Source organism: Pongo pygmaeus, chromosome 8 (genome assembly GCF_028885625.2).
Source record: "Pongo pygmaeus isolate AG05252 chromosome 8, NHGRI_mPonPyg2-v2.0_pri, whole genome shotgun sequence".
Taxonomy (NCBI): Eukaryota; Metazoa; Chordata; class Mammalia; order Primates; family Hominidae; genus Pongo; species Pongo pygmaeus.
Window position 1 is genome coordinate 25,571,284 of NC_072381.2, and position 20,162 is coordinate 25,591,445.

The window sequence follows — 20,162 nt, forward strand, 5'->3', positions numbered from 1 at the left end:
AGATGTAATTCTGACATTTTCCTGAGTCAGTCTCAGCCCCCACAAGGCATCTTGCTGTGTGTCAGTGTGAAGTCTGCAGACTTGTAACGTGTCTGAACCAGATGCTGTGTTGCTATCCCTTAGCCCTGTTTTGTGAGAGCTGGCTCCATCGAACATAAGAACATTTCAAAAAATAATAATAGAAAAGTTTCGTTTTTAATTTTAACAATGTCATAAAATAAAACATCCTCTCTTCTGCCCCCCAACCGTGCCCCAGTTTATCATACTTTTAAAACTGGGTTTTGACAGCTGCTGAATAATAGAGATAAGATGTAGTTCTTTTTCTCCCTGGTGAAATACTGCATTATTTGTTATTCATGGGTTCTTGTTTTCCTGGAAGATGGTTTGGTAAAATATGTGAGTGATGTGTACCGTATGATTACCTGGAGGCCTTTTAGATTTCCTGTTTGAGTGTTCTCCTTTGGCTTTAATAAACTTGCAAATAGTTGTGGGAAAGAGGCTACTGAATGTTAATATAATTGACCTATTTTAGTACAAAGTCTCCCCAAACCCACTCCCAGATGAGCAGATTCATTCATTTATTTATTTTATTTTATTTTTATTTATTTATTTTTTTGAGATGGAGTCTCACACTGTCGCCCGGGCTGGAGTGTAGTGGCGTGATCTCGGCTCACTGAAACCTCCTTCCTTCTCCCAGGTTCAAGCGATTCTCCTGCCTCAGCCCCCTGAGTAGCTGGGATTACAGGTGCCTGCCACCACACCCGGCTTATTTTTGGTATTTTTAGTAGAGATGGGGTTTCACTATGTTGGCCAGGCTGGTCTTAAATGCCTGACCTCACGATCCACCTGCCTCCGTCTGCCAAAGTGCTGGGATTACAGGCGTGAGCCGCCGCTCCCAGCCCAGATGAGAAGATTCAACATTTTAAAGTATTTCTTCATAAGTTACAAAGAAGGAGTAAAAAAATATTGAAAGCTGCTGCCTTTTTAAAAATCTAGAAGCCTCCATTTCTACTTCGTCTTGCTAGTGTCAAGCTTTTAATCTTCCTTTATGCCTCTGTGGTGTTGCCATCTGGTTTTTGAATAAGGCTCAGCAATCAATACAGCAGGAAACTTGCTGGAAATAGATAAGTCTCCGGTCAAAACAAAGGAGAGCTATGCATTCGCCACTAAAGCAGAAAAGAAGTGACAGACAAGACTGCCATAGAAACACCTTTGTTTCCACTGCGGAGACTTACCTGAGGCACAAGGTGGGTTTCGTTTTCAGGAAATTTAGGCGGAGAAGAGGCATTGCACCTGGATGCCCTGAAATGAAGGTTTTGTTTCCTAAGATTTGAGTTGAGGAACTCTGCATTGGGAAGAAGGAGATTCATTTGTAAAAATTGTAACAGGTGTGAGACTTAATTGCATTTCTTAAAATATATTTCATATGTACATTTTGAAATTAATAATCTTCCCTTATTTGAAGCTTAATGATCCAGCAAACTGGTCCATCTGGAATACTGCCTGAAACCAAGAAGAATAGAAAAAAAAAAGTTGAAACAATCAAAATAGACTCTAAAGTGACCATGCACTAGCATCTGCTCCTCGTTTATGGAATACTTCTGTGAGCCTATACTTCCTAGGCAGTGATTGATACTCTTTGGAGCCACACCCTTGGGGTTGAATCCTGGCTCAGCCAGTTGCTAGCTGTGTGTGGTTTTGGGCAAGTTACTTTAGCAGTTTGTTCCTCAAAGTTCTCATCTCTAAAATGGAAATGATAATAGAGTTGCTATAGAATTGAGTTAATACTTGTGCAGCAGTGCCTGGTATGTGGTAAACAGCAAATATTAACTATTTATTATCTTATTTACTCTTACTTTATTATCTCATATACCCTGCATGCTTTGCGATCTAGTGTCCAGATATACAGGCAGTTATAACTATGATTTGAAAGGGAGAAAAGACATTTGTAGAGTTAAGTCTGTATTTTAGGATTAAAATAGCCTATATTTTAGGATAAAATTTTGAGCTGCTAGCTCAAAATAAAGAATAAAAAACCATGAAAACAAAGCATAAGAACTCAAAAAATATAGCACTCTGGGCTATTTAATGTGTGAGAAAATAGCCATAAACTTTCAATGGCTCCAGAGGGCATTAGTGAATTTCAACACAGTTCAGTACCTATTGTTCAGAGTAATGATTCTGACTCATGGAGAAGATGTTAAATTCTGTTCATGGTGTTCAGTTTAGAGAAATCAGAAAGAATTTTACATTTTAGGAAAATTCCAAAACAAAAATTTTAAAAAGGCATTTAAAGGTCCATTTCTAGAAGATTTGGAATTACATAAACTTTATTTATTTGAATTTTTTTTTCTGACGCCTCTTTTCAGTCCAAGGTTTTTTTTTCAGAATTATTTATAAATGTGGTTTTTAGGCACAAGTATTATTTCTGTTAAATGCCAAACAAGTCTTCCCTGTGTGCACCTCATCTTAGCTTTCATTTTAGCCATTCCACTTCTCAGTAATACCTCCATACAAATCTTCTTGACTGTCTGGCTGACCAGGTTTTGCTCTGCAATTATGTTTACCAGGAGTTGGCAGTCTGAGGTATGTGAGATGAGATATACATCATGCCGATTGCAATACGACCTTTAATGTTTACATACACATCTTTGTACTAGAAAGATCATTTTGCTCTAAAATATTTGTTTAAAAATTTAGTTGTGGTAAAAATGCATAATATAAAAATCTGACTATCTTAACCTATTTAAGTGTACAATTCGGTAATGTTATTTATATTCACATTGTTGTGTGACAGAGCTCTAAAAATTTTTCATGTTGCAAAATGGAAACTCTACACCCATTGAACAACTCCTCATATTCCCTTGTGCCTAACCCTTGGAAAACACCATTCCACTTTCTAATTCTATGAGTTTATCTACTTCAGGTACCACATATAGGTGGTATCATAGAGTATTTGGCTTTTTGTGCTAGGCTTATTTCACCTAGCATAATGTCCTCTATGTTCAACCATGTTGAAGCAGATGATAGAGTTTCCTTCTCTTTTCAATTCTGGATAATATTCCATTATTTTTATATATCACATTTTGTTTATCCATTTATTTGTTGATGGGTATTTGGGTTACTTACAACTCTTGGCTATTTTAAATAGTGCCACTATGAATATGGGTATGCAAATATCTCTTCAAATTCCTGCTTTCAATTATTTTGGATACATACCAAAAAGGGATTTCAAGATCATATAGTAATTCTATTTTTAATTTTTTCGAGAAACTTCATACTGTTTTCCATAGTGGCTACACCATTTCATGTTTTCACCAACAGTGCACAAGGGTTCCAATTTTTTCCACATCCTCAGAAACATTTATTATTATTATAATTTTTTGATAGTGGCCATACTAATGGAGGTGGGATAATATCTCATTGTGGTTTTGATTTGCATTTCTCTAAGTATTTAGTGATGTTTAACATTTTTTCATTGGCTTATTGGCCATTGGTATATTTTCTTTGCAGAAATTTGCCCATTTAAAATCAGATTATTTGTTTTTCTGTGTCATTGTGTTGCAGGAGTTCTTTATATGCTCTGGATATTAGCCCTTTATCAGATACATGGTTTGCAAATGTTTTCTCCCATTCTGTAGGCTGACTTTTCATTCTGTTGATTGTATTGCATTCTTTGATGCAAATAAGTTTTTAAATTTGATGTAGTCCCATTTGTCTATTTTTGGTTTTGTTGGTTGTGGATTTGATGTCATATCCAAGAAACCATTCCCAAATCTAATGTCATAAGGCTTTTCCCATTTTTCTTCTAGAGTTTTATACTTTTAGGTGTTATGTTTAAGTAAGTCTTAAATCATTTTGATTAAGTTTTGTATTTGGTGTTAGGTAAAGGTTTGACTTTCTTCTTTTGCATGTGCATATTCCATTTTCCAAATACCACCTGTTGAAGAGAATGTCCTGTCCTCACTGAGTTGTTGAAGAGAATTTGAACATTATATGTAAGGGTTTATTTCTGGGCTGTCTATTCCATTTGTCTATATGTCTGTCTTTATGCCAGTACCACACTGTTTTGATTACTATAGCTTTGTAATGTGTTTTGAAATCAGAAAGTGTGATGCCTCCAACTTAGTTCTTTTTCAAGATTGTTTTGATGATTTCAGGTCCTTGGGATTCCATATAAGTTTAGGACATTTTTTTGATTTCTGCAAAAAATGTCGTTAGGATTTTGATATGGATTACATTCAATCTGTAGTTTTACTTTGCTTTGAATAGTATGGATATTTTAACAATATTAAATCTTTCAATTCAGTGTTGCAATGAATACTGGATGTCACTGTCACTTATTTATATCTTTTAACATTTCTTTCAGCAATATTTTACAGTTTTCAGAGTATACTTCTTTCACCTTCTTGGTTACTCCTAATCATTTTATTCTTTTTGATATTGTCATTTTATTCTTTTTTATATTATTGTAAATGAGACTGTTTCTCAACTTACTTTTGGATTATTCATTATTAGTATATAGAAACAACCAATTTTGGCATGTTGATTTTTTATCCTACATGTTTGCTGGATACATTTATTAGTTCTAGTAGTTTTTTTGTGTGTGGAATTTCACGGTTTTCTACACTCAAATTATATAAGATCTTGTCATCTGTGAACAAAGATAATTTTACTTTTTAATTTCCTTTTTGGATGCCCTTTAGTTTTTTCTTCTTGACTAATTGTCCTGGCAAGGACTTGCAGTACTATGTTTAGTGAAAGTGGAGAGAGAAGGCTTTCACACCTTGTACCTGAGGTTAGAGGAAAAGTTTTCAGTTTTTTACCATTGAGTATGATGTTATCTGTGGTTTTTCACATATGATCTTTAATATGTTGAGGTAATTTCCTCCTATTTCTAGTCTGTTGGGTGTTTTTATTATAAAAGGGTGTTACATTGTGTCAGATGCTTTCTCTGCATCACTTGAGATGATCGTTTGGCTTTGTCCTTCATTCTGTTGATGTTTGTAACTACACTGATTGATTTTTGTATGTTTAACTATCCTTGAATTCTAGAAATGAATTCCACTTGTTCATGGTGTATAATCCTTTTTAATGTCTGTTGAATTTCTGTTGAATTTGGTTTGAGATTTTTGCATCAATATTCATGAGAAATATTTGTCTATTGTTTTCTTTTCCAACAGTATACTTAACTGGCTTTGGTATAGTGTAGTGCTGACATCATAAAATGAGTTTGGAAGTGTTCCTTTCTCTTCAATTTTTTTTATTTTTTATTTTTGAGACAGGGTTTTGCTCTGTCACCCAGGCTGGAGTGCAGTGGCGTGATCTCGGCTCACTGCAACCTCCGCCTCCTGGGTTCAAGTGATTCTTGTGCCTCAGCCTCCTGAGTAGCTGGGACTACAGGCACACGCCACCACGCCTGGCTAATTTTTGTATTTTTAGCAGAGATGGGGTTTCACCATGTTGGCTAGGATGGTCTCGATCTCCTGACCTCATGATCCACCTGCCTCAGCCTCCCAAAGTGCTGGGATTACAGGTGTGAGCCACCGTGCCTGGGCTTGTCTTCAATTTTTTGCAAGAGTTTAAGGAAGATTGTTGTTAATTCTTTTATACATGTTTAGTAGAATTCTCCAGTGAAGACATCTGGTTATGGGCACTTTTTTATTGGGAAATTTTTTTGATTACTGAATTTAATATCCTTACTAGTTATATATCTTTTTTTTATTATTTATGATTGAATCTTGATAGTATGTATGTTTCTAGAAATTTATCCACTTCACTCTAAACTGTTGACCACCATATCTTACACAGTTGGATCTGGTCTGCTCCTAGAAACCTGGATTTGATTGTGAGTTCTTAAGAGCTGTCTTTTGTAAATCTCTGCTAGTGGCTTGTTAAGGTTCATCAAAGTAGGCTTCCAGTATTGTAAGCAGCTTCCTCATTCAGGGGTACAATAATGACAGCAATGGTGGGCCATCCAGAGCAGCTGCTATCATTATGCCAGCTGCAGTGGTGAGGTGAGAGCGGTGGCAGCAGGAGTGGTTGTGGGAGCAGTAGTGGTGGCGGTGGGTCCTCTGTGCCCTGGGTCCCTGAGGCAGTCAACTGCACCACCCCCACCCTTGCATGGGGTGCCTTGCAGGCAGAACCTGTTCCCAGGCCCAGAACCTCTGCTGTGGCCTCAACCTTGCTCCCTGCCATGTCCCATGGGCCCATAAGCACCAGGCCAAAGGTGCAGCCAGGACTCATGGGGCTGGCCCCAGGAACATGGGAGTCATTTGTGTGGGGTTGGCCAGGTCCACTGTACCACCTGCATCTCACCCTTTGCCCTGGGGGCCATCACAATGAGGCCAGGCCAGGTCACCTGCTGGTGGTGGAGCAGCATGGTCAGGCATGAAGGGCGGGCAGAGGTGGAGCTGGGTCCGGGGCAGTGCTGTGCTCCATGGAGCCAGTGGGACCTGGGAGCAGGCAAGATTCCTGCACTCCCAAGTGTGGCTGCAGCTGCCCAAGTAGTGGCTGCAGACCCAGGCATTTTGCACTCTTGGGGGGCCTGGGAAGGCCCCCTCCCTTGCCCACACAGGCTTGGAGGTGTCTGCTCCCATTGCCTGGCCTCTCCTTGCTTTCAGTGCCCACTCCAATCATGGAGCAAAGTTGAAGCTGAGCCCAGGTGCTGTTGCCACCTGACAGGGTGTGTGCATGTTTGGGACAGTGCTGACAGGCCAGCCCCTGCCACCTTGGCCCCCTCTAGACTTTGGGCACCAATGAGCATGGGAGGGAGGCCCAGCGGGTGCTGAGGGCAGCTTGGCATTGGCCTGCAGGCATCCCTTGGCACAAACAGCCTGGGTGCCATGAATGGTGGCAGGCATCAGACAAGATCCTGGGAAGAAGAGGGGAGGGTCCCCAGTGAAGCTCCACCTTCAGACAGGGGAGGTGGTGCCTTTTCCGGACCTGTCCATGGCCACCCATGGACCAATGGACATGTACTTCCTCCCCGCTGAGGCCCATAAAAGCCCTGCACTCAGCCAGACTCAAGGAGATGATGGGACAACCAACTGCAGACAGGAGCTGCCCACCCCAGGGTCTCCTCTTTGCTGAGGGCTGAGGAGATGATGGGACATCCAGTTGCAGAAAGAAATTAACCTCTCTGCTGAGAGCTCGACAATCCTCAGGATGACCTGCCTCACAGAGAGGAGCTACCCTCTCTGCTGAGAGCCGAACACTTGTTGGAACATTCTGGCTACAGAGAGGAGTTCCCCACTGCAGGTCTCTGAGCTGTTCTATTGCTCAATAAAGCGCCTCTTTATCTTGTTGACCCTCCAGTTGTCTGTGTACTTTCTTCCTGGATGGAGTACAAGAACTTGGGACCCAGTGAATGGTGGGGCTAAAAAAGCTGTAACACAAACAGGGCTGAAACACGCCCCTTGCATGCCATATTGTGGGTGACAAGAAGGAAAGAATAGAGAAGGAAAGAAGAGCTGTGGCCCTTTGGGGATCCCAGACCTGGAAGCTCCCTGAGCCAGGGCTGTGACATCCTTTTTAGGTCTCTGTGGTTCCTGGCATCCCCAAGCTTCTGGGCACCACACCACGTTTCTTGGTGTTAGCTGTTGATATGGTTTGGCTTTATTCCCACCCAAGTCTCATCTTGAGTTTTAGCTCCCGTAATCCCCATGTGTTGTTGGAGGGACCTGGTAGGAGGTAATTGAATCATGGGGGCAGGTTTTTTCCATGCTGTTCTCATGATAGTGAATAAGTCTCATGAGATTTGATGGTTTTATAAAGGGCAGTTCCTCTTCGCATGCTGTCTTGTCTGCCACCATGTAAGACATGCTTTGGCTCCTCTTTTGCCCTCCATCATATTTATGAGGCTTCCCCATCCATGTGGAAGTGTGACTCTTTTAAATCTCTTTCCTCTATAGGTCTTGGGTGTATCCTTATAGCAGCTTGAGAACAGACTAATACAGTAAATTGGTACCGGTAGAGTGGGGTACTGCTATTAAGATACCCTAAAATGTGGAATTTACTTTAGAACTGGGTAATAGATAGAGGTTGGAACAGTTTGGAGGGCTTAGAAGAAGACAGGAGGCTGTGGGAAAGTGTGGAGCTTCCTAGAGATTTGTTGAATGGTTTTGACCAAAATGCTGATAGTGATATAGACAATGAAGTCCAGGCTGTGCTGTTCCAGATAGAGATGAGGAACTTGTTGGAAACTGGAGCAAAGGTGATTCTTACTATGTTTTAGCAAAGAGACTGGTGGCATTTTGCCCCTGCCCTAGAGATCTGTGGAACTTTTTACTTGAGAGAGAGGATTTAGGGTATCTAGCAGAAGAAATTTCTAAGCAGCAAGGTGATCAAGGGATGACTTGGGTGCTTTTAAAAGCATTTAGTTTTATTCATTCACAAAGATATGATTTGTAATTGGAACTTATGTTTAAAAGAGAAGCATAAAATTTTGGAAAATTTGCAGCCTGGCAATGCAGTAAAAAATAAAAACCCATTTTCTGAGAAGAAATTCTAGCTGGCTGCAGAAATTTACATAAGTAACAAGGAAATGCAGAAATTTGCATAATCACCAAGACAATGGTGAAAAATGTCTCTAGGGCATGTCAGAGGTCTTCATGGCAGTCCCTCCCATCACAGGCCTGGAGGCCCAGGAGGAGAAAATGGTTTCATGGGCTGGCTCCAGGGCTCCCCTGCTTTGTGCAGTCTTAGGACTTGGTGCACTGTGTCTCAGCTGTGGCTAAAAGGGGCCAAGGTACAGCTCAGACCATTGCTTCAGAGGGTCAAGCCCCAAACCTTGGTGGCTTCCACGTGTTGTTGGGCCTGTGGGTGCACAGAAGTCAAGAATTGAGGTTTGGGAACCTCTGCCTAGATTTCAGAGGATGCATAGAAACACCTGGATGTCCAGGCAGAGGTGTGCTGCAGGGGTGGGTCCCTCATGAAGAACCTCTTCTAGGGCAGTACAGAAGGAAAATGTGCAGTGGGAGCCCCAACACAGAGTCCCCACTGGGGCACTGCCTAGTGGAGCTGTGAGAAGAGGACCACCATCCTCCAGATCTCAGAATGGTAGATCCACCAACAGCTAGCACTGTGTGCCTGGAAAAGCCACAGACACTCAACACTAGCCCATGAAAGCAGCCAGGAGGTGGACTTTACCATGCAAAGCCATAGAGGGAGAGCTTCCCAAGACCATGGGAACCCACTTCTTGCATCAGCATGACCTGGTTGTGAGACATGCAGTTAAAGGAGATCATTTTGGAGCTTTAAGATTTGACTGTCCTGCTGGATTTTAGACTTTCATGAGGCCTGTAGCCCCTTTGTGTTGGCCAATTTATCCCATTTGGAATGGGTGTATTTACCCAATGCCTGTACCCCCATTGTATCCAGGAAATAACTGACTTGTTTTTGATCTTATAGGTTGATAGGCAGAAGGGGCTTGCCTTGTCCCAGATTAGACATTGGACTGTGGACTTTTGAGTTAATGCTGAAATGAATTAAGACTTTGGGGAACAGTTGGGAAGGCATGATTTGTTTTGAAATGTGAGGACATGAGATTTGGGAGGGGCTGGGGTGGAATGATATGGTTTGGCTATGTGCCCACCCAAATCTCATCTTGAATTGTTCCTATCATAATCCCCATATATCATGGGAGGGAACTGGTAGGAAGTAATTGAATCATGGGGGTGAGTTTTTCCCATGCTGTTATCTTGAAAGTGAATAAGTCTCACGAGATCTGATGGTTTTATAAAGGGCAGTTCCTCTGCACACGTTCTCCTGCTTGCTGCTATGTGAGATGTGCCTTTGCTTCTCTTTTGCCTTCCGCCATGATTATGAGGCCTCCCCAGCCATGTGTAACTGTGAGTCCATTAAGACTCTTTCCTTTATAAATTACCCAGTCTTGGGTGTGTTCTTATAACAGCATGAGAGTGGACTAATACAGCCATCGAAGCTGCTTATGGTACACCTGGTTCAGCTGCAGTCTTGCAGGGAGCCAGTGCCCTTGCCAGTGCCTAGAGCTGTCCTCCCTTCTGCAGCTGGTGTGCCTTGCTGCACACAGTGTGTGGACCCCACACTCACTCACACACCCCCACTGCTCCACATCTGGCTCGCCCTTGGCAGGTGTGGGATCCAGGCTGGTAGCGGGAGCCAAGGACAGCCTTCCAGGCTGAGTGGGCATAATGTGCCTAGCAGGCCAGAGCAAAAGTCAGGCTGAGGAGCCACTGGCCACAGAGGTTTCTGGCTGGCAAAATGACACTCCAAGGATCCCATAACAATAACTCTTAATTTTTATATTTTTATCAATTTTTATCAAAGGCTACTCATGGAGCAGCTACCCTCATGGAGGAAAAAGAAGTGCTACTTAACAAGCAGCCCCTCAGCCCAAACCCAGACTAAACATTAGTTGAGCATCACTCTATTTACAGTTTTTTTTTTTAAACTAGGTTAACTAAACTAATTTCCTAATCTTAAAAATGTATAATTTTGTTTAGGAGGTAACAGGGATGAAGTAGCAAGGGAATCATGGTGGGTACAGCAAGAAAATATGCCTTGCAAGTTTATTGAAAATTTACAATTCTTCATAAAAAAAAATAAGCCAAGACAACTTGTATACTTCAGGGCAAAAGCATGAAAACAGTAGCACATTTGGTTCCGTGCAGGCCCTGCTGTCTTGGAGGTGGAGTCAGTACAGCAGGATGATCTGCTTTTATTGATTTTAATTGACAAAGTTTTTTTTCTTTCCTTTGAGATCATAAAATTATTTATTAATAGAATAACAAGTTTAAGATAGCTAATAATTCATGTTTCTGTGTTTTATGTAATAAAATCAGGAGGCATTTCTTTCAAGTTCCAGGAATATTTTATTTGGCAATATGTACCAGATCTAATCAATTCAATTTTTTAAACATTCATTTTTTTATGTTGGCTGTAGAATTAGTTTATAGCAGAGAGATACTTTAATTACAATAAACTTTCAGATCTTCCATAAGAATTTAAAATTCTGAACTGAGTCACTGTTGCAGTGCTGAGTCATATCATCATGAAATCAGTGATGTTCTATGTTCTAATGAATAGCATTGACCTCTGAATTTCAGCAAGGTAAAATATTTCAAGAATTCTAATGTAGTCTTAGTATCTAAGACTTAGTTTACCTGGTTTACCTTAGTTTACAAATCCTTGCTGGATGAATATTTAGTAAATCTAACTTACAACAAACTCCACATGCTATATTCATAGTATCGCGATGTCGTAACGGAAGTAATGATACCCCATTGAATTGCTCTTCTCAGGATCCTTTGATTCTTTCTTTCTGCCTAACATTTTAGCTCTGAAGTATCCTGAGTCTCACCACTTGGACCTATTTCCTTGATAGTATGTTTAGAGGTTCTAGCAGGGGAACACAGCAGCTTGTGTACCCTTGAGTGAAGAATGGTTCTCCTCTATTTGGGAAGGTCATCCTCTTTGACCTAGCAAGTAGCTTCAGGAAGGACACACATGGAGTAGTGAGGAAGGAAAAAGACACCTGCCAAGTCAGCCAGATTAGCTGAATCAATCCTGGCAATCAATGAGGTGGCAGATGTTGCAGCCGGATTACTCTCATATTTTTGGATCTGTTTCCTTCACTGACTGAAGGCACTGCTTAGTGATTTAGTCTTATCTAATCTCATGGATTTATCTATGATCTTTATGCAAATGATTCACAAATTATACAGCCCAGACATCTCTTCTAAACGTCATACTAGTTTATCAAACTACGTATTTGAGATGTAGATCTAAATTTTTGAATAATCACTTCACCGTGAGCATTTCCAAAACACCTTCTGATCTTTTCCCTAAATCTAAAGACTTCCTTAGATCAGTTGAATGATAACTCCATACTTAAGTTTCCTCAGGCCAAAAACACTGGAGTCGTCCTTTATTTTTCTCTTCCTCTTATGGTGGCTCCACCTTTTTCAGACTATGTCTGTGTCTGGTGGAATAGTTATTCTCATTAATTAAAGACAGTAAGGCTCAGAGACGTTAAGAGAACAGCCCAAATCCACGTGGTTGGGAAGTGATGAAGTCAGATTTCAAATTTATCTTTTCTGACTGACCACAACTAATATGCTCTTTCCATAATACTAGTGCTTCTCCTAAATACATGTTATAATTACTTTTTTCTTTACATAGTTTAGAAATATGATTTGACCTATTGTATAACTGGAGCTTTATAAACAGTACATGTTATTTTCATTAGGTTCTATAGGCATTCTCTATGCATGCTGCGGTTATTTCGTAAATACTTGCTAACTCAGTTGAATCGACTGGTACTCTTTTGCTATTTTATTTTGCTCTGGGTTAGGAAATGTGTTTTCAATTGCAACATAGAAATTGGATATGTGTGTGTTAGATGGAAAAGAAGAGGGTATTAATGAAATTAAAATATTCAAGAAGGTCCTTTAGAAAGCTCTTTTTCAGAGATTTCTTGCTATGTCTCTGACTTTAGAATATGTATTAGCTTTTTTTATCTTACATACAAATGCTTATCTAATTGCTGGAGTTTTTGTGATGTGTAATATTGATCTTAATGCTAATCATTTAAGCTTAGATTATGGAATTATTTAAATTATTTAAAATTTTATCTCAAGGGCCTCTGAAAAGAGAGACATCTTATAATTCTTAAATTCACTAGATTCTAAGTTCCTTTAATAGATTATAGTGGTAAAAAGGCAATGTGTTGGAATCATGGTAGAGCAATATCATGAAAGAAATTTCAGTGTTGATTAGATTATTTAAATTCTCCAGTTTTACTGATGTAGTTTTTGTAGTTTAGTAGAAGTTATTCCTTGCTATGTAATTAAATGTAGCAAAAATGAAGTATGTTAAGCTAAATTTTACTTGGTTAAAATTATATTTTTTGCTTGCTAGGTTATATCCTTGACGCTTGAAAGAAGTCAAGATTCAATTTTTGGCAGATGTCTATTGTTTTTGATAGTGACATATTTTGAAAGCTGTTTTTCTTCTTTATATGTATATGTAAAACATTTATCTATTAAACAGATTTTAGGTAAACAGCCCTGGAATAATTAATTCATCTTTATTTTTGTCTTCTAAATTTGCATTTTTAAATTTACTTGTTTTATTATTTTATCAATCTGTGTTATTTTGATTGATTCCAGGATAAAATTTGATGACTATTTAATTCGTAAAAGCAATTTTTACATCTTAAATTTTATTTATCTGTTTACCTACCTACCTGCCTATCTACCCACCTACCTACCTTTGCTTTGACAGAAACATTCAGTATGGAATCACTTTTGAAATGCTCTTATAGGCTTTGGAACAATTAAAGCAAGAAGATGATATGTGAGGCATTAAAAAGAAAAACTATGTCTAGTAATTAACTCATTCCATTGCCACAGGAAGTAAAGATGTGTGCAACTGCAGCTGTAATGGCATAAATTTAGAAAGGAAACTTAATTTACGACTTCTAAAAAAAAAATTGTTGGCACAACAAAACTAAAAAGTTCAAAAAAGAGCTATTTTATTTCTGGAAAATGTGTTAGTTTTCTGTTACCATTTGCAATGATGGATATCTGCGAGCCTTTATACCATGAGATAAGTCATGATCAACTATGTTGCTGTCTTTTCTTCTTCATAGTGTATGCCAATTAAAGGCCTAGGATTCGTTCTTGGAGCCTATGAGTGCATTTGCAAAGCAGGATTCTATCATCCTGGAGTCTTACCAGTGAACAACTTTCGGAGTAAGTGCCCTTTGTTTCTATGTGTATATATGTATATACATCATATATACTATTATTACAAAAATTTTCTTTTATCCTTGTTGGAGTTATATGGTTGAATAATCATTGGCTTGGCATTCTCTCATCACTTAAGGAGTTTTAGTTTTAGTTTGTCATCTACGATGCTCTGGAGAACCACTAAAATATACCTAAAATATTCTTGGGTATATATTAGTTTTTAATACATTTTAAAAGTCTGAAAATACTGTAGCTATCTGGTAAGACCAATGGGGATTTAGTTATTGAAAGATGCTGCTACAGAAAGTTCCTAAAACTAATTTTGTCAGTTTATTTTATTTATCAAGGTGTTTATATGTTTTTAATGCTGCATAGAAAGTTACCATAAAGTGAGCAGCTTAAAGCAGCACAAATTCGTTATCATACGGTTTCCATTGGTAAGGTTCCTAGTTCTGGGTTAGCTGGGTCCTAAACTCAAGGTTTCACCACTCTAAAATCAAGATGTTGGCTGAGTATAGTGGCTCACGCTTGTAATCCCAGCAATTTGGGTGGCTGAGGTGGGAGGATCGCTTGAGCTCAGGAGTTCAAAACCAGCCTGGACAACATAGTGAGACCTTGTCTCAGTAATAATAATAATAATAATAATAATAATAATAATAATACAATGCAGAGATCATCTTCAAAAAAATACAAGTCTACTTGCTGTTATTTGCATTATCTGACCTCTATAAACAATCATGACCAGAGCCATGTCTTCATAAATTTAATAATAAAATATTACATGTAGAAATTTATAGTTTCAAAAAATAAAAATAAAATCAAATAAAGGTCTCATTTGGGTGTGATCTTCTCAGAGGCTCAGGGTCCTTTTCAAAGCTCCTTAGGATTGTTGGAAGAATTCAGTTCCTTGCATTTGTAGGCCTGAGGCCCTTATTTTCTGGCTGGATGTCAGCCTGGGGTCACTCTTAGTTCCTAAAAGTTCCCTCAAGGCCTAGCTACGTCACCCTCTCACAACATGGCTGATTCCTTTTTGAAGGCTACCAGGAGAATCTCCCTAGCCTGCTAAGACAGAGTCCTAAATGACAGAGTGTAATCATGGGAGTGACTCTCCCATCACTTCAGCATATAACGTAGCCCAACGAAAGAGAGAATGTCTCATGATATTTACGGATCCACCCACATTCAAACGGAAGTGATTATACAGGGCTTCTATTCCAGAATTGAAACTTGGTCATCTGGTTATTTTATTCCTACTCCAGAAAATGTCAGTGTTACAATTCAAGTATTGAGTATTACTCTTTCTCTGAAGAATAAACTCTTGCCACATCACCTTATAGCTATTGGATATAATACCTAAGAAGAAATACTGTAGTGGTAACAGGGGTAGTTTCATGGAAAGTTAGGGTTTGGGAGTTGCTAAAACTAGAGTATAGGTCTCTTTCAAATAGTTACCCATAAATCTTTTACAGCCCTATTATCTGTGTAGGAATTTGGATTTCTCTGAGGCATAGTTCAAAGGGTTCACTGAGATTGAGACCTGAATGTCTTCCTCTGGGAATTTTGGTAGGCATTTATAGATTTATATATAGTTCTTTTTCTCTCTCTTAGAAGTCACTATTCTTGGTCTTGAGACTGTTTACATTTAAGTTGTAGGTTCTGGAGGTGAGAAGCATTTTGCTGTCTCCTCCACCACATATTTCAGGGTTTAGTCCTTGTTCTGAGTGAGTTGTTGTAGGCAGAATTCTAAGGTGGCCTCCCAGGTTCTGCTTCCACATCCTCTTAAGTGTGGGTGTCATCTATAAATTTGCTGGGATAGTCACTCCCTTGCTTAGGTTCTGTTATTTAGCAAGATAAGAGAGTGAGGATATAGTCACTTTTGTGATTATATTATTTTATCTAAGACTCCGTCATAGCAGACTGGAAGGAGAGAGAGAATCTTCTACTGGCTTTGAAGAAGTAAGCTACCTTGTTGGGAGGGAGCCATGTGGTTGGGGCTTGAGAGCAGCCTCTAAGAACTGAGAGCAAACCCTACTAATAGCCCATGAGAAAACAAGGACTTCCAGTACTACAACTGCAGGGAAGTAAATTCTTCCAACAGCCTGAATACTCTCAGAAGAGGACCGTGAGCTCCAGATGAGAACGCAGCCTAGCCAAAACCTTGATTTCAGCCTGGTGAGACCCTAAACAGAGAACTCAGTTACACTGTGCCAAGACTTCTATTCAATAGAAACAGGGAAATAATAAACAGACATCTTAAGCCTCTAAACTTTTGATCATTTATAATGCAGCAATTGCAAATATACAATAGCAATCCTGGTAATATATTTTAAGGATGATTATGCTTTTTGGTGTGTGTGTGCCAGACCATGGCGACACCAGAGCTACTCTGGCATTTTTCACGTTTATGGTCCAGACATAACATATGATTCAACACTGAAGGATTAAGGGAAAAGGTTTTAGCTTATGTTCTGTGAAGGTATTTTGTATCTGGTTTACCCACATTTGTTCTCAGCTCCCACTATGTGACTGAAATAAAACATCTAAATATTGTAGAATCAGAGAATGACTATGCCATTTGCTTATAACACTACCAGGAGAAACTGGTTAACCTTTAACAACTTATCTTTATTTAATTTGCACACTCCTACTTTCTTCCTTATTTTAAAAGCCAGTGTTTTCTTACTGGACCTACACTCTAAGAAAAGGCTGCTTCTCTGTGTAAGTCTAACTCCCATGTTATACCCATTGCAGCCATGAGAGAGAGGCCACTCTTTTCAGGAAGATGGTCTATAATTGAGTTCAGCTTTGATTCAGCTTTGACTTCAGCACATACTTAGCCAAGACCAACCTTCCTCAGTGACAGAGCAGAACAGTCGCTGCATGTTGTAATTTGAAGCCAGTAAAGCAGGGGTCCCCAACTCTTGAGCGGCAGACTGGTGCCAGTTCATGGCCTGTTAGGAACCAGGCCGCACAGCAGATGAGCAGTGGGTGAGTGTATTAGCCCATTTTCATGCTGCTATGAAGAAATAGTCAAGACTGGGTAATTTATAAAGAAAAGAGATTTAATTGACTCACAGTTTCACATGGCTAGAGAGGCTTCAGGAAACTTACAACTGTGGTGGAAGGCACCTCTTCACAGGGTGGCAGGAGAGAGAATGAGTGTTGAGCGAAGGAGGAAGGCCCTTATAAAACCATCAGATGTCACAAGAACTCGCTTACTATCATGAGAATAGCATAGGGGAAACTGCTCTCATGATTTAATTATCTCCACCTGTTCCTGCCCTTGACACTTGGTGGATTATAATTCAAGGTGAGATTTGGGTGGGGACACAGAGCCAAACCATATCAGTGAGACAGTATTAACGCCCAAACTCTGCCTCCTATCAGATCAGTGGTGGCATTAGATTCTCATAGAAGTGCAGACCCTAATGTGAACTGCATGTGTGAGGGATCTAGATTGCATGCTCCTCATGAGAATCTAATGCCTGATGATCTGAGGTGGAGCAGCTTCATCCCCGAACTGTCATCCCGCATGCCCTCTACCTTAGTCCATGGAAAAATTGTCTTCCATGAAACCAGTCTCTGGTGCCCAAAAGGTTGGGGACCACTGCAGTAAAGTACTCTTTGACCAGAAATATCTTTCCTGATGGCCTTGTCAAGTTGCATGAAAATCCAACATTAATCACTTCTTGTCCTAAAGAAAGAGTACAACAACCTGACTAGGAATATGAGCTGTGTAACTCACCAGGGTCATCATCCAAGAACTACTCAATATTTTTTTTTTTATTTTGGGCTTATATGAGAATATATTGCATGTTTCCATGTTTTAATTTATTAGGTCTCTTCATCATAGTATCCAGGCAAGTTATAGGGAATGTTATTTTTATACTTTCTTGATGAGGTATCTGTGAGATAAGGAATGACCGCATGTAGCTCTTGGGCCAAAGGTAAGAAAGGCATTAGGGACCCAACATATGAACTAACATGGAAAACTGCTAGCACAGTACATGGCATATAGTAAGTGATCAATATACAGTTAAATAATTGAATACACATACACACACATATAAAAACAAAACATTAACCATGCATGTAAAGAGATAGCTCCTAAGCACACTGGTCATTAGCACCTTATCTCAAATATTTTATTATATTAGGATAACCAGTGACTTTAGCTAGGACCTTTGGAGAATGAATTCTACAATAGGAGGAAATTAGCTGCCTAATAGGGAGAAACAGAAAGGATATACAGCAAAGATAAAATTCACTTAATTTATAATTGTAAATATAGAAAAAGACCCCAAATTCCTAAATCTCTTGTAGTCTTGTGTCCCCTTTGGAGAGAGGAGCTAAGATGTGGTGCTGATCTCTTAGAGAAAATATAAATATGACTTAAAAATTCTGTTAAAATATGAAGTGATTTAAAAATCTTTATTTAGACCTAGGCCCACAGTAAACAAATGGCTCATGAAGACCAACAGAATGTATTCAAATAACATGATTTGAAATTGTGCTGGCAGCCCAGAGACCTTGTTCCTGGCATCTCTCTTGAGATTGGTAATCATATGTGAGTTAGCAGGATCTGACATCTGGATGGTAGCAGGATTTCAGAATAACCAAGTACTGATGTTTTGCTGTCTCTTCAAATCCAGGTTGTTCCCTTCCAAGCTGATGAAACACAAGCTTGTGACTAGCTCATCTTCCTCAAATTCATCTGTCTTAGTATGGATTCTGTCTTCAGTGAAACTGCTTTTATCTTTTGTGTGGATATAGTACCAGTCTTCCAGTCTTATTTCTTTGGCCTTTTGGATTGACTTCAGCCTGTGTACATTTCCAAATCCAAATTTACAAGTGATCCATATCCAAAAATGACAATCTCTACTTACCTAAATCTAGTGCTATTGATATGAGAAGATGCAATGGGAGGAAAAAGACAACAAAGTAATTAGAGACATAAAGAGTACGCAGTTCTGGAAGGGAAGCTCTTTGAAAGCAGTACAGTTTAGGGATTCTGGCTGAGCTCTACAGCAAATGGTAAGCAAGGCTGACTTGTCTCTGGGATGAGTCTTGGTTTTCTTCCCTCGCTTGAGTCTCACACTCTCTTCCTACTCTGTTTCATGGCTGGGGAGTTGGGAAATTTGCTTTCTGTAGACTAAGCTCAGTAGTATCAGTCTCTAGTATCTATTCTAAACTTAGATGGAATAGATTAAAAGAGCTTGAACACCACAATCTCATAAATAGCATCGTCACTTTCACCACTGGTCTGACTTCAACCTCGTAGACTCGTTCTGAAGCTAGGCTTTTACTGTATTATAGGAACCTAGTCGTAATCAGTTTTACTCTAGTTGTAGAAGAAAGATTCTCCATCCGATTGCTGGTCTTATGTTTTTGCCTCAGTAATTTGCTCAATTTTCATATATTTTTCATTAGTCTTATTTGTAGGGACTAATGAAAAATGCAAATTGAACATATTTCCAGATCTCAGATTCCTTCAGTTCACTTGTCCTAAAAATGGGCTGTGGACTGAGATATAATACTTCAGTCCTCCAAAAATCTTCCTTTTCCTCCACTAGCTGAAATACTACTTTATTAGACTTTTCCCCTTATTTAATATAATTTTATATATTTGCATTATTTTACTTTACTAGACTGCTAATTAGAGACTTATTTATATTAACAATCATCTTTCCCCAAATATTAAAGCAAGACCTCTGGCAGGGAAATTTGACTATTAATTAGCTCACTGTGGTAGGAAGAATGTCTGAAGCTTCATTTACCAACATAATAGTGACAATTGTCTTTGCATGGTAAAATTATTTGTAATTTTTGTTTTCTTTTTGCTTCTGTGTTTTCTTTTTTCCCTAAGTAAAAATACATTTCTTACACAAAATCATAATATTTTAAAAATAAAATATAACATTCAGAACATATTCCTACCCGACTTTTAACAAATTTAGAAACTTTGATAAGATACAAGGTATTTACATTGCCTCTAAGTATCTCTCCACAAATTACTATTTACAAAGAAAAAACCTACAGTGAACAGACTTGTGGCACACCACCTTCCCAAGTAATTAATCAAAGTAGCATCATCAATTATTGGGGCAAACTGACTCCTTGTGCCTCCTGGTATGTTACACTGAGGACACAGCATTATTTTTACGGTGTTCCTGCCAAAAGTTAATAATCTGAATCTAATCATGAGGAAATATCAGGCACATCAAAACTGAGGGGCATTCTACAAAATAACAGGTCTGTGCTTTCCAAAAATCTCAAAGTTGAAAAGAACAAAGAAATGCTGAGAAACTGTTTCAAATCAGAGGCTAAGAAACATGGCAAGTAAATTCAATGCATGATCCTAGATTTCACCCTAGATGGAGAAAAGTAGCCGCAAAGGACTTTATTCTGGCAATTGGCGAAATTTGAATA

The 20,162-nt window shown here is 39.1% G+C and overlaps 1 protein-coding gene across 1 annotated transcript in view; it reads left to right on the forward strand.

Moving 5' to 3' along the window:
- Positions 1–20,162, forward strand: part of GPR158 (G protein-coupled receptor 158) — a 428,093-nt gene that overhangs the window by 205,617 nt on the left and 202,314 nt on the right. The window contains exon 3 of the mRNA XM_054503519.1: positions 13,634–13,736. Within this exon, the coding sequence (XP_054359494.1) occupies positions 13,634–13,736 (103 nt within the window). The remainder of the gene's footprint in view (positions 1–13,633; positions 13,737–20,162) is intronic.